Here is a 15603-nt window from a genome sequence, read left to right as displayed (position 1 = left end):
ATCAATGTTTCTATCTTTCTCTCCCTCTCCCTTCCTCTCTCTCTCTTTAATATCCATAAAGAAAAAAAAAATTTTTTTTTTTAAAAGCTCTCCTGGGAGAAAAAAAAGGCCATTTTTTAAAACCCAATAAACATTCATTATTTTTCTCCATATGTGTTGTATTTCTTTAAAAAATAAATAAAATAAAACTAACCACCAATTCCACATTCCATTTTAGATAAAGTAATTTGTTTAGATAAAGCAATGAGTTAAACAGGTTGGGCCTTATGAAATTTCAAATTTCTTCCTAGCACATTTACCATTAATAATTCAGTGTCTCCCTGCCTGGTTTTCGCTCATCTCTTATGACATCTGCCCCAGTCCACCAGGTTCAATGTGTAGTGGGTTCCATTCTGGTAAAGGGCACGTGCCTGTGTTGCAGGTTTCCCAGGCCATGGTCAGGGTCATGTGGGAGGCAACCGACCAATCAGTGTGTCTCTCTCACATCATGTTTCTCTCTCTCTCTCTCTCCCCTCCCTCCATCCCTTCCACACGCTCTACGAAATGAATGGAAAAATATCCTCAGGTAACGATGAACAAGTAATAATAATGATGATGATAATTCAGTGTCCAAAGCATATATTCCTATGAGAGTCTGTCATCATTTATTTTATCACTGATTGCTATAACCAACACATTACAAAAGCTATTCTTTCCCCTGCCAGTTCTGAAAACTAAAACACATATGCAAATGATTTACCTTAATAAAGCAAGGGGGGCAATAGGAATTGTACTTTTTTTTCCCATTTCTGTATTCTGGGCTGTGGTACCAATAGCCTCTATGAGGAGTTTAGTTCCTGTTGAAGTTTGCCTCTCCTTAGTGAAAACTGCACAGGTGGGAGAGGAAGCTGAGACTTTCACCCACTTCGTGTCCTCTGGCTGAGAGGGAGGAGGAACAAGAAACTGGAGACAAAGCTCGGGCTTGAAAGAGGCCCAGCACTAGGTTGCTGCAGGTCAGTCTTTCTGGGAGCCTGCGTGATTCATATAAAGACTTGAGGGACCTCGAAAAGAAATAGGGGAACTCGATGGTGTGATTCTTCCTTGTGCTGAAACCATTGGAAAGCCAAAGGAAGCCTTGACTAGGGATGGTGGGAAGTCCCAGGCGTCGTTAAAAATCACGGTAATTGAACTTTTTCTTCCCCACAGAATCAATTCAATTCCTAACTGAGGTGGGTGAGCTTTAGACTTGCCTGCATCGATTTTTGTGTCTTAAAGGTTTAGGCACGTACATTGGAGCCTTAGTCTCACGTCCAGGGGGTCTCAGAAAAGGTAGAAATCCGAGTATTTTATTGGAAAGACTCGAAGGCCGTCCTGCCATTCCTGGAGTTGAGGACAAGTCTGGTCACCTGCACGGCTCTCCCCTCGCGGGTCTAGAGGAGCTGACATCCCTGCTGGCCCAAGCCTTTACACTCTTCTCCCCCGGGGTCCACCAACTCTCCCCGGTACAAAGTACAGCAGAGCCTTTCCAAGCCTTATCTTCTTCAGTGAACACCAAGATGAATTTCCAATACCGCGCCTGGCGCGTTCTGGAGCGAGCCGCAGGCTACTGCCGCGCTCCCAGCGGGCGCCTCCTTCCCGCAGTCGATATTCCCTTGGGAGATGAAGGGGGCTCTGGGTACCACACGCTTTAATAAGAGACTCATAATGGTTTACCCAGAGCCTTGAACACTCCCGCTGGCGAAGAGCTGCCTGCGGTGATGTAACGCAGAAGCCCCTAACGCATCGTTGTTGTCCATCCTCCCAAGGCTGCCGACTTAGGGTCAATTTCCGTGACTCGTAGAGTATATGCGTAGGCGCCTGTGTTGGGGTCCCGCCCAAAGAAAGGAGTTGGACTGCATGACAAACGTCACCTCTCTACCAGACCGCACAGGCACTTTGCACGGGCCATCTCCGCTAGCGCGCCCTAGGTAAGTAAGGCTGGGAGCTTCCGCAGCGGGTCTGAGGAGCAGGCAAGTGAGGCGGAAGGTGGGGGTTTAGGGCCCGGGACGATTGGACCGAGTGGAGTTAGGGGTCCCTCGGGGCGGGGCAGTAGCTGAGGGTAACTGAGATGAACTCCAGACACCTATCTATGCCTGAGGTCCGCTTCAGTCTTTGCCTCGGCTAGGGGCCGAGTGGGATGGGGCAGAAACTACACCTTTGATTCCCACCCACCCTCTAGGAAGGCAGAGAAACTCCCCCCGAAGCATGGGTAAAGGGTGCTGCAGGGGAGCCCCGGAAGCAACTACTCAGGTTGAACCGAGCATAGGACTGGGAAAAATAAAAAATGGGCGAGGGGTGATAGCCTCCTATATTGTCCTCCTTCCTCTTTCTCCAACACCACCACCACCACCCCTTCCCTTTCGTAGCTGCTGACGCGCTGGTGGTGACTATTAATCATTCAGCAGCCCAGAGCGCGCCAGTTAATGGCTGTGCGGCTCGGGGCTCCAGTCTCCCGGCCTCCCCACTCCATGCTCGCGTGTGGCCAGGCGCTCGGGAGCCGCAAGCGGCTGCGCGCAGGCAGCGGTTGGGCGATGAGGCCCGCTGGCGCGAGTCGGAGCCCAGCTCCCTGCAGCCGCTGTCCGCTACCCCCAGGCTCCCGGCGGCAGTGAGCTACCGGCTGGCAGCCCGGGTGCCGAGTGCGGGCGCAAGGGGCGGGGGCGCAGGAGAGCGCCCCAGCCCCAGCAGCCCCATCGACCCTCATCAGCGGAGATGTTCCCCAATGGCACCGCCTCCTCTTCCTCCTCTCCTAGCCCCAGCCCGTGCAGCTGTGGCGAAGGCAGCGGCAGCAGGGGCCCCGGGGCCCGCGCTGCGGACGGCATGGAGGAGACCGGGAGAAATGCGTCCCAGAATGGGACCTTGAGCGAAGGCCAGGGCAGCGCCATCCTCATCTCTTTCATCTACTCCGTGGTGTGCCTGGTGGGGCTGTGTGGGAACTCCATGGTCATCTACGTGATCCTGCGCTACGCCAAGATGAAGACGGCCACCAATATCTACATCCTCAACCTGGCCATTGCTGATGAGCTGCTCATGCTCAGCGTGCCCTTCTTAGTCACCTCCACGTTGCTTCGACACTGGCCCTTCGGCGCGCTGCTCTGTCGCCTCGTGCTCAGTGTGGACGCAGTCAACATGTTCACCAGCATCTACTGTCTTACTGTGCTCAGCGTGGACCGCTACGTGGCCGTGGTGCACCCCATCAAGGCAGCACGCTACCGCCGGCCCACCGTGGCCAAGGTGGTGAATTTGGGGGTGTGGGTGCTATCGCTGCTCGTTATTCTGCCCATCGTGGTCTTCTCACGCACGGCGGCCAACAGTGACGGCACGGTGGCCTGCAACATGCTCATGCCCGAGCCCGCCCAGCGCTGGCTGGTGGGTTTCGTGTTGTACACATTTCTTATGGGCTTCCTGCTGCCCGTCGGGGCCATCTGCCTGTGCTACGTGCTCATCATCGCAAAAATGCGCATGGTAGCTCTCAAAGCCGGCTGGCAGCAGCGCAAGCGCTCAGAGCGTAAGATCACCCTGATGGTGATGATGGTGGTGATGGTGTTTGTCATCTGTTGGATGCCTTTCTATGTAGTGCAGCTGGTAAATGTGTTCGCAGAGCAGGACGACGCCACAGTGAGCCAGCTGTCGGTCATCCTTGGCTATGCCAATAGCTGCGCCAACCCCATCCTCTATGGTTTCCTTTCGGACAACTTCAAGCGCTCTTTCCAGCGCATCCTGTGCCTCAGCTGGATGGACAACGCCGCGGAGGAGCCGGTAGATTACTACGCCACCGCGCTCAAGAGTCGCGCCTACAGCGTGGAGGACTTTCAGCCGGAGAACCTGGAGTCCGGTGGCGTCTTCCGTAATGGCACCTGCACCTCCCGCATCACGACTCTCTGAGCTGGGGCCACTCGAGAGCACGAGGAGAAAGGGAGGTCAGGTGTTAGAGGTGAACGTATTCCAGGGGTCAGGGTGCGGTGGAGCAAAGTGGGGATAGGACGCTGTGCGCTCCGAACTTCGGGTTAAGAGAGCAGGGAAAGGAGCGCGACAAAGGTGGAACTGGGTGTTTTGCTTGTAAACTGGGAAGGCTTGCGGACCCCCTTCTCCACTGTCTCCTACTCTCCCGCCTTCCTACACTGCGCTTGTTCTTCTGCACCCTCTATGCTTCCCACTCAGTAACTTCGATCCTTCTTTCCACCCAGTCTTTCGGGTGCAGATCACGAACTCCTTTTAACGTCGCCAACTTAAGCTCACCCTCAGCCCCGCCAGGCATTATTTCTGTTTGTTTAAGACGAGCCACGGTTTTCCCTGGCGGCGCCCCCCTGGCTGGCCCTCAGCCCCACCCTGCCGCGCCCCTTGGCTTGCCAGATTCTGCCTGGTGCTCCTAGCAGAGTCTCGAAACACCGCTCCCCCTTTGCACAGCCCTACTTTGAAGGGAAGACGGACTTCAGGATGAACTAGGCAGCTGGTCTTTTCTCACTCTCTGGTGAAGATGCGCCCTTCTCCGAGCCCCTCCACCACTCACTCCCACTCCACCCAGAGCGGAGCCAGGTGCTTAGTAAAATTGGTCCCGCGCTTCGAACGCCAGGCATTGCGCAGTCCCCATCCAAACCCCCCATTTGGAGCCAAAAGGAGCTGAGAACAAAGACCGAGGGGTTTTTAGATTCCGAGGTTGGGGGCAGGGAGAAGGGTTATAATGGAAGCCACCCCCTCCTGCCCTGCTCACAACCGGCGCTTTAACTTTCAAAAACCAGCACCCCGGGGCCTTGGTCTGCCTTAGACCACCGAGGGCAGGGAGCATTTTCCCCCGGGGGGGTGGGAGGGGCACCTAGGAACGTGGCTGCAACTACACTAACTTGGTTTTCTCCCTCACCCAAACGTCTGGAGCTGCAGATCTAAGAGTAAACTGACTCAGTTTCCTGCTCCGATTTATTTTGAAGACCAGGCACCGGGGCCAAGACCTCGCTCGGTGCTGCCTACAGAGCCTTGGCCAATCCCGATGGCGTCACCGCCACCTGCAGGCTAGAGAATGGGCCTGTCAGGCCCCTGAGAGCTGCCCCCTTTCAAGCGGTGCCTAATAAGTTATTTTCTTGTTTAACATGTTTATTTATTTATTATTTATTTATTTGTGGTGTTTGAAAATTTCTCTGCTTTCCTTTTCTCTATTTGCCAAGCCCAGAGCTTTTTCTTCAGGACACTGAGGGTGAGGATGGAGCGTTGCGGGGGGCTCTTTCCCCAAGGCCCCCTCAAAATCTCTCCTCTTTGCTGGGTCCACTTTTCTTATCCTTCCGGCTAGTCTTTCTATTTTTGCTTGTATCCAGTGAAGTTTGGAGATTTTTTTTCATACTTTTCTTACGTAGCCTCGTTTGTCTTATAATAAATAAATGATTATGTGGGTTAGCCTCTTCTTATACAGAGTGAAAGTCTTGTACTCCTTGCTTTCAACATCACCATATATATGATTTGAATATATATCATATATTCACATATTATATATATATATGTTTATCTTGCCCCACTGTCATGAGTTCATGAAACAGTTCCCAAATATAACCACTAACAGTGACAGGTGTAAGGCTGGCTGTAATACATTCAGATAAGGAGATTCAAACAGCACTCAAAGGTGGAACTGAGAAATCTGATTCAGACTGACTTTAATCCATGTTGAGGCTGTTCCTGGTTATGTCCCTGCTTCCTCTAGTTTGTAGCATAGGTGATTTGAACATACACTGTAGTTCACATCATTATTCTTTCAAAGACATTGAAAATAATTTATGTCAATGTTTAATCTCACAAACTACATTGGAAGCCTGAGCAGGGCAACGACCAATAATTTGACTGCTTTGTGTTTCCCGTATTGCTTTAGTATGCTGGTTTGTACATAGTGGGCACTAAATACATGTTTGTTGGTTGATTGCTTAAGCAAGCCAGAGTGTATTACAACGATCGATCCGGAGATAGTAAATCTGGGGCTCTCAGGTTCTATCACTGACATGATACACAATGGTTGAAATCACTGTGGGAAAAGATGTCTCTGTATATGTGTTTCAAGAACATTGTGCTTTCCTGAAAGCATTAATCAGGAGTTAAAATGTCCTGTGTGTTTAGTTTAAACTAATGAACAAACATGCTTTTGGTTCTAAATCCAAAAGTTTAGTTCTGTCTTTTAATAATAATATATATAATTACTCCTTTGGAAAATAGATTTTTAATGGTTAAGAACAGTGAAATTTACAAATCAAAATCTTGACCATTAACCTCTTAAGAGGATACAAATCCAGTGCTCCTTATCTGTTACCATTGTATTAGTAACTAAATAAACAAATGTAGTATGTTGTTTCAAGTTGTCTGACTTTGCCATTTGAATTTTACTGTTTCAATGATTACCTAAAAGCACACCCACATGCACATTGGCTTGGCTGCTTTATATTTTTATGCAAACAGATTTTAATTACCTTTGGACATTTTTACCAAGATTGAGGTTACACCTTGATTTTTTTTTATTTTTATTTTAAGAAAAGTTTGTTAGTTTAGAGAGAGAGAGGAAACAAACACACTTGAAGTCACTATGAGTAGGAAGCAGTGTACCAGGTTGCACTCTCTATACTTCCCTATTGTCACCAAACTAACTAGATGATATTTCAGTCTCTCACAGATTAAATCTCCCCTCAGCCCACGTTTATGGCCTCAGACTTTGTTGTAGGAGCTAAGTATTGCTGATTTACATCCTAGACAAAGATAATGAAAGGAATAAAAAGAGAGGTTTCCTAAAGGTGTTACAGAGGGCAATGGGTAAAAGAAATAGAAAAAGCAGATTTCAACATAAGAGAAGAAAGACATATTTTATGCTTTGCTCAAGGGCCATTTCCATCCCTGGAAGAATTTTTAAGAAGGTATTAGAGGAGCCCTGGCCAGCGTGGCTCAGTGATTAGAGTGTCTTGAGTTTGTTTGACTCCTGGTCAAGGGCATGTACCTGGTTTGATCCCTGGCCATGATCGGGGCGAGTGCAGGAGGCAACTAATCAATGTGTCTCTGTGCCACTCTCACATCCATGTTTCTCTCTCTTTCTTTCCCTCTCTCCTCCGCCTCTCCCCCCCTTCACTAAAAATCAATGGGAAAAAATATCCTGGGGTGAGAATTAACAACAACAACAAAAGGTATGAGAGGAGTATGTTTTAAAACAGACTTAAACGCCTTCTAGAACAGTTTTATTTTCATAACAAAGTAAGTGGAAAGGGGTATTTTCCAAGCAGGAGATATCAGTGATTCCAGAACCGGAGGTGGGGGCAGCGGAGGGCAGGGAGGGGGATATGTCTCAAATACCTTCAAATGTCCTGTAATTCTGGGCTTTGTAGTTCTATACATTATCTCAATATGAATAAAGATAGCTGGGCCTTTGTCTTTTATTATTTTTAAAAGCTATAGCAAGGTGGCAAATTGAACTCATAACTTAGGTATGCAGAATAAACATTTTGTTATTTTGGTTTCAACTAATCTGAATATTATTCCAAGCCCCTTCCAACTAGTTAGCTAGGAGAAAAGGTTAAATAAATATTCAAACATCCAATTGAGCTGATCATTTAAACAGCCATTTTCAGAATTTTTCGAAATTTTATTTTTAAAAGTTTAGACAGTCTCTTGGCTGGCCTCTTCTTCCTCTTTCACCCCTAAAATGGCTTTAGAGTGAAGCAGAAGGGGCTTTATGCATCCCAGTGCAGGAGGGGATGGGAGTCCTAGGGAAACGGGCCTCTCTGCCCTCTGCTCTCTGGGAACAGGTCATTTGTACACCTGGATGATTCCAGGCTGCAGTTTGTTGAAATCCGGAACCTGTGATCCGACCTCTCAGCGTGGTGAGGGCTGTATTACAGCTCCTGTGGGCTGCAGCCCTCTCGGTCTTCCACTGCCCCCATACAGCCTGGTGGCCTGCCCCAGCCTCTGCCAAGGAGTGACCTCACCCTGCTGCCAGCAGCCCATGGTGAGCCTCTTGGCTCAGTGACTAGAGGGGATGGAGGATAGCTCTAGACTGATGACCCTCAGAATCTCCTCTGTCGGATATCTATTTCTGTCACTCTGGCATAGGTCTTTTGCATCTTTCCTCACCTTTGTCAACTTTACTTATTAAAAACATGTCACACATCCCACATCTCCTTTGCACTAGAGGAAAAACAGTCTTAGCATTTGATGTGCTGAAGCAGGAAAAAACAGACTTAGCAAATTTCTGTGCAACCCCATCCCTACCGCCTCACCTGATTTTCAAATCTTTTTGTGTTGCCTAGCACTCAGAAACAGGCCTTCTCCTGTCCTAAGCTGATGAGTCTCACCTCAGGGTGAGAGACTGCAATAGCACATGATTTATCAATTAAGTTAAAATGTATCAATTCAGCGTCTACGAACTATTATCTTACTTACTGATGACCTCTGGGTTCCCAGAGTACACTCTCTCAGGCTATCTTCTCACACAATACCCCCAAAAGGATTATGTTTGGAAACTTTTGCTGCCTCATTCAATTTAACCCTGACCATTATACAAAATGCTGAGAAAGAAGACACGGAGTTCTCCTGGAGAATATTATGGAAGATACATTTCTTAAAATTGGGATATATTTTTGATTTATTATAAACAAATAATAGAGATGTCATATTTATATCCATCTTCTAAAAACACGTTGGTAATATGGTTATGTTTTGCAAATCTTGCTCATTACCTCCTTCATTCCCATTACCACATCAGAAAGGTTAGGTATTCAACCAAAATGATTGATAGAGGTGTACATAACTATTACAGTGCTGTATGCTTTAAAAATAAAGTATTACAAAGTCTATGCTGCTCCCTTGTTGCACCATCCACTTTTGAGCCAATGACAACCTCTTCTACATATTCAGATGGGTAGCTTGCTTTTCATTCAGCACATTTCAGTGTATTGAAACGTGTAGTTCTTTAAAAGAAGACAGAGAGGTTCAGCCTTGTTACATGGTTTCCCCTAGAGGAAGGCAGTTTACAGATATAATGTAAGTGATTATTTACTATTTTATTCAATATCTGGACACAGAGTATTGTAATGAGTACCTAATAAAATGACTGTGTTAGAGAGGATTAGAGATAGTCAGCTTCTGATTTCAACTATGAAGGAAAGGAAGGTGTTTCTGTATGATGACAAAGTTGAGGAAACCTGTGAACAGAAATAATCAGCTCAAACTAAAATATTAAAATACCCACTTGTCAAACTGTTGGGTAGAGAGAAGCATCATCTAAAAAGAAGATATAATTTTAAATAAAATTCCTTTGGTAAAATGTTCACTTTGATAATAAACATAATTTTTGTCAAAACATCATTTAAATCTTATTAGTCAAAAGGTAGAAGTATACACTCACTTGAGAATGGCACTACGGGCATGATCCCCAAATTTTTCAGAATAATAATGAGCTCAAAACTCTAAAAATAAATATCTCTTTAGGCCAGATTGATTCTACTCTTCAATTTTGAGTGGTTAAGAAATATAAAAGGAAATGAGAAGTGGAGAATCCTATCAGCTAGCATCTTGTCTCTGCAGTGAGAGTAACTGGATGCTCCTCCTGTCTGCATGCCCAGACCAATTACAGATGAAGACTTCAAGTTCTCCTACTCCCCAGCCCCCCCTTTTCTCTCCTCTCATAATTTTAAAGTCAACATTCAAGTCCAGTTTTCCTTCTACTTTTATGTTCCTTAATCTCCTCTGAAAGCTTTTTTCCTCCCATCTACCTCTCAAATGTTGGTATTTCCAAGGACCAGCTGTTGACTTATTTTTTTTGTTTACTGTTAGAGTAATTGATTCTGCTTCCATGACCAACACCACTGTTAATGTAGGAACTCAGAGCCCGGGCTCTGGAGTTTTACTTGCCTGGGTTTAAATCCTGGCTCCAATAGATACTACTTGTGTGACTTCAAAGGGTTGTTGTGAAAATAAAATAAATTATTTAAAACACTCTTGGAACCATGCTTTTAATGTAATATATGCTTAAATAAAATATTTGTTTCATCAAAAAATTTTAAGAAAGACTTACTATGTATCAGAGTCCACTTGGGGAAGGACATATTTTAGAGACACTGGAGAATATCAGGTACAGAAATAGTTCTGACTTTCACAATAATACCTACATTAAAAGATATGTAATACTCCATTTAAATTTAAAGAAAGAGGAGAAAAAATACAAGACATGATAGGCACGCAGGAAAATATTTTACCATGACGCATGTGACTTACATGACTATTCTGGGAAAGGCTGTCCGAATATTCATGAACAATAACTCTCACTGTGTTCTTTCTATCTTTATAACCCTTGAACAACTCATTAATCTAGCTAATATTATTAGCAGTGGCAAAATGTCTATTCAAAGTGAATAATTGAATTAAACATTCTCCTTCCTGTCCAATGAGCCACTATAGAAAATCAAGGAGATGTCTGTATGTCTTTCTCAAAGGACTCTCAAATTTTTCTATATATAAACACTGTGTGGGATCTGAATTTACACACACACGCGCGAGCCCGCGCGTGGCTTAATTTAGCAAAAGGAACTTTTTAGGTAACTGTTAGTAAAATAGAACATCAAGACTCTGTTTCCCCCTTTCCCTTTTTTTTTTATCCTCACCCGAGGACATTTTTGCATTTATCTTCAGATAGAGCTTGTATTTATCTTCAGATGGAGCGGGAGGGAGAGAGGGAGGAAAAGAGAGAGAGAAACATCCACAATATGAGAGAGAGACATCAACTGGCTACCACCCACAAGACCCCAACCAGGGCAGGGACAAACTGCAACCAAGGTATGTGCCCTTAGCGGGAACCGAACCCAAACTCTCTGGTCTGTGGGCTGACACTCTAACTGCTGAGCCCAACCCACCACTTTTTAGTTGCCGCTTCCTAACTCGTTTGCCCCGAGACAAGACCCTTTGTTTTTGACCTTTCCCAATAGAGCTCTTCTCAGAACAGGATTTCCTTTGTTTTGTAGTTTCTGTCACTGACAAGGCTTCAAATACCATCTTCCAGAAAGAAGGCTTTTAAATAAGGACAAAGTATGAGAATGTCAGGCAGCAGTATTCCTAAAATCACATCTTTTTCTAAGGCAAATACTTCTTAACAAGTGCTCCAGAATTACGCAAGGACTTATAAAAATGCATATTCTATATGCTCCACCACAGAAATTTGGATTCATTAGTGTTTCTAAAGCACAATAAATTTGGGAACTAATGATTTAAGTGTTAAGAGCATGGAATTTATCAACAGCAGACTTGGTTTCACTTTATTCTTTGTGTGATACTGGGCAAGTTCATCTCCATAATAGATGTTTTGCTCCTCTGTATGATCAAAACAATAATACCTCCTTTATAGGGCTATTGTGATGAACCAATGCATGTCGAACCTCAAATCAGTCAGAAGTCTTTTAGTTGTGAATGAATGAAAACCTCATTAGCTCACATAACTGAAAATTCTTGAGTAAGATCGGTCTTCAGGGTGTACTTGATCCATAAGTCAGTATGACCTTTTTTCAGTCAACTTTTCTCATCTCTGACTTTTGCCACGTTGGCTCCATTCCCAGACCAAATATTCTTTTGTAATTATAATACATCAGCAGAAACTGAAACATGACATTTTTCTAGGTTCAAATTTGAGGGGCAAGAGTAAAAATAATTTCTTGTAATTGGACTGTCTAAGATGGTTCATCTGTTGAGAGGTAACTCTCCGTGGTCACCGCTCCATACATCTTATATGCCAAAAATATGAAGCTCTGACCACTCTCTACCTGGATTACTTCTCAAAGTTGTGTTTGCAGCAAGCAGTTTGAGTGGTCAGGTGATATCTCTTTCAAGGACAAAGAGGAACTTGATTCCTGCTTGATATAAAGTGGTGGTTTCCCCAAGATCAGTGTCCCTCAGCTGTGTCACAAACTCACTGCTGTACAGCATTCATCAAGGCTCATACTTCATTACTCTCATGAGAATAGGGGGCAAAAGGAACTAATGGAAATCATGTTGTTTACTGGCTGCACTATGAATAATAAATTGAATAATAAAGCCCCTTGTTTCTGATCCATAAATCTTGTATCTTTTCTACCAGCTTCTACAAAACAGCAACAGATTAGCTTACTGGCCTCTACATAGAGTAAACTCAAATTTCAAACCTTAACAGTATCTACTACTGAACCCACTAGCAAGGCCAGGGGACTGTGGTTGGCTGAGCCTGGGTGATGCACTCAACCCTTGGAGCTAGGAGTATCAACTCCACCCAGAAGCAGGAGGGGCAGCAGAGTGGATCCCAAGAAGAAAAGTGAGTTACAATTACCCAAAGTAAATAATGAAATTATTTGTTTTCTGGCAGAAATAAAATTAAATAAGAATCATCTGTGACCTCGCACATATTTAAGAGTCAAATATATATAATATATAATTTATATATACTATAAATATATATAATATGTATATATGGTATATTTATAGTATATATAGTTATAAAATATAGTATATATGTGTGTATATGTGGGTACATAGTATATTTATATGTGTATATATGGTATATAATAATATATAGTACATATATATCATGTGTTCTTCAAAAGACATACAGTGAGTGATAGATTCTACTATTATTATTAATTTATTAAATATGAACAAGAGGAAGTAGAGAATTAAAGTGATTCAGGTGTTGTTTACCTTTATACAAAATTTTGCTTCATTTCTTAATTTTTATTTTTTCATTTTGGAATGTAAAACCCTTTCTAATTAAAGTATAGTGGACATACAATATTATATTAGTTTCAGGTGTACAGCACAGTGACATTTCACATTTATATATCTTACTAAGTGATCATCACAAAAAGTTCGCTAACCATCTGTCACCATACAAAGTTATTGTGATATTATTGACTGTAGTCCCCAGTATACTTTATATCCTCATGAATTACTTATGTTATAACTATAAGTTTGTACCTCTTAATCCCTTTCACCTTTTTGCCCTCCCCACCCCACCCCCGACTCCCACGCAAGCCTCTGGCAGCTATCAGTTTTCCTGTTAATTTTGTTTGTTCATTTGTTTAGTTTTTTAGATTACATACATAAGTGAAATGATACAATATTTGTTTTTCTCTGACTTATTTTACTTAACATAATACCCTCTAGGTCTATTTATGTTGTCACAAATGGCAAGATTTCATTATTTTTCATGGCTGAGTAATATTTCAGTGTGTGTCATTATACACACACACACATACACACTTCTTTATTCATTCATCCATTGATGAACACCTAGACTGCTTCCATATCTTGGCTATTGTAAATAATGTTTCAGTGCACATTGGGGTGGATATATATTTTTTCAAAGGAGTGTTTTGTTTTCTTCAGGTAAGTGCCCACAAGTGGAATTGTTGGGTCATTCTTTGTCTTTTTGTTTGTTTCCATTTTTATGAAGTATCCTTGCTGTCCCTTTACTTTCAGTTTTCTATCTGGAGTCTCATGTAGACATCATACGTAAGAGTCTTGTTTTATTATCTATTCAATCATCCTATGTTTTTTCAATGGATACTTAGTCAATTTACATTAAAAGTAATTATTGATAAGTATGTAATTATTGCCATTTTCATTGTTTTCATAATAGATTTATAAGTGGTTGGTCTACTATATTTACTATATGTTTGCCTTCACTAGAAAGATTTTTTTCTTTAATATGTCTTCTTAGTTCCAATTTTGGCCTTTTCTTCTCTACTTAAAGAATTCCCTTTAACATTTCTTATAATGCTGATTTAGTGGTGGTGAACTCCTTTAGCTTTTGCTTGTCTGGGAAAATCTTGACCTCTCCTTCAATTCTGAATGATAACCTTGCTGGGCAGAGTATACTTGGTTATAGGTTTTTTTCCTTTCATCGTGTTGAATATATCATGCCACTCCCTTCTGGTCTTCAAAGTTTCTGTTGAAAAGTCTCACAACAGTCTAAGAGGCATTCCCTTGTTTGTAACTAGTTGTTTTTCTCTTGCTGATTTTAAGATTCTCTTTTTACCTTTAACTTTTAACAATTTAATTATAATGTGTCTTGGTGTGGGTCTCTTTGGGTTCATCTTGTTTGGAACTCTGTTGTACCTGGACTTGGATATCCATTTCTTTTACCAGGTTAGGAAAATTTTCAGCCATTATTTCTTCACATATGTTTTCTGTCTTCTTTTCTCTCTCTTCTCCATCCTGGACCCCTATTTTTCAAATGTTAGTACACTTCATGTTGTCTCAAAGGTCCTTTGTGCTATCCTCATTCTTTTAAATTATTATTTAACTTCCATTTGGGTGATTTTCACTATCTTGTCTTTCTAATTGTTGATCCATTTTTCTAAACCATCTGATCTGCTGTTGACTCCCTCCAGTGTATTTTTTATTTCAGTTGTTATATTCTTCAGTTCTGATAGGTCCTTCTTTATAATTTTTATCTCTTGATTGAAGTTCTCACTGAGTTTATCCATTTGTCTGCAGAACTTGATGAGTGTTTTTGTGACTATTACTTTGAAGTCTTTATCCAGTAGACAGCTTGCCTTAATTTCATTTAATTCTTTTTCTGGAGTTTTGTCCTATTTCTTTCTTTCCTTTTTTTTCTTTTAACATACTCTTTTCTTTCCTCATTTTACCCATATGTCTCTATGTATTAGATAGGTCAACTAAATCTGGTCTTGAAAAAGTGACCTTATTTAGAAGGTGTCCTGTGGGGCCCAGTGGTGCAATCCCCCTTGTTACCAGAGCTAGATGTTCCAGAAGTGTTCCCTGGGTGAACTAGTGTGGCCTCCTTTTTTGGCTAGGCCACAACTTCTAAGGACACACTGGCAGGTGAGGCTGGTCCCTGGCCTGTTGGTTTTGAGACCTGGCCACAATTGTCACTGGTGTGCAGGGCAAGTCTTTGGTGTGGCTGGCTGCCAGGCCCACCACTCTGTTCCAGACATACTGCTGTGTGCTGGTGCCAACTGAGGCCACCCACTGGGTGTGGCAGGGCAGGAGCCACTTTGGAGAGGTGCTAGCCTGGATAGGTCCTCAGGAAAATGCCAGAGTGGGGTGAACAGTTTTAGCAAGGTTAATGGAGAGAATCAGAAATGGTGCCTACCAGTGTCAGACCAGCCAGATCAAAGAAAGGGAGAAAAAATGGTGCCTGTCAGCACCTCTGACTCAAGAGAAAGTTTTAACAGATCCCTGTCTTTCCAACAGAGATGCTAAAATTAGTCAATATATAACCTTTATATATGACCTAGGTGTTTTCAAACTGCTGCCTCTGTGCTGGGACTTGGAAAGAATGCAATCTGGGTTTCCTACAGCCCTTTGGCTCTCCCAGATGTAAGCCCTGCTGTTTTTCAAAGCCAGATGTTATAGTACAGGTCCCCTAGTCTAGGGTTCAGACCCCTCACTCTTCAGGCATAACCTCCATGGTTGTGATATCCCTCCCTCTTTTGAGTCAAGCATGGGTAGGTCCTGACTAGACTTAGTCTCTACTCCTACTACCCATTTCAATGTGGCTTCTTTATATCAATAGTTGTAGTAAATCTGTTCTTCTAGTCTTCAGTTTGTTCTCAGAGATAGCTGTTCTATATGTAGTTGTAGTTTTGGTGT

General features: G+C 43.2%; 1 protein-coding gene across 1 annotated transcript; it reads left to right on the top strand.

The window, feature by feature from the left end:
* Window positions 1-2381: 2381 nt before the first annotated feature.
* Window positions 2382-3915, top strand: SSTR1 (somatostatin receptor 1). The gene has a single exon (XM_036241402.1). It carries the CDS (start codon window positions 2728-2730, stop codon window positions 3898-3900), a length of 1173 nt encoding a protein of 390 aa, XP_036097295.1. The 5' UTR covers window positions 2382-2727; the 3' UTR covers window positions 3901-3915.
* The last annotated feature ends 11688 nt before the right edge of the window (window positions 3916-15603 follow it).

Source organism: Molossus molossus, unplaced genomic scaffold (genome assembly GCF_014108415.1).
Source record: "Molossus molossus isolate mMolMol1 unplaced genomic scaffold, mMolMol1.p scaffold_m16_p_1, whole genome shotgun sequence".
NCBI classification, from domain to species: Eukaryota; Metazoa; Chordata; class Mammalia; order Chiroptera; family Molossidae; genus Molossus; species Molossus molossus.
The sequence above is the reverse complement of the archived record's forward strand: the minus strand, read 5'-3'. Positions and strand labels throughout refer to the sequence as shown.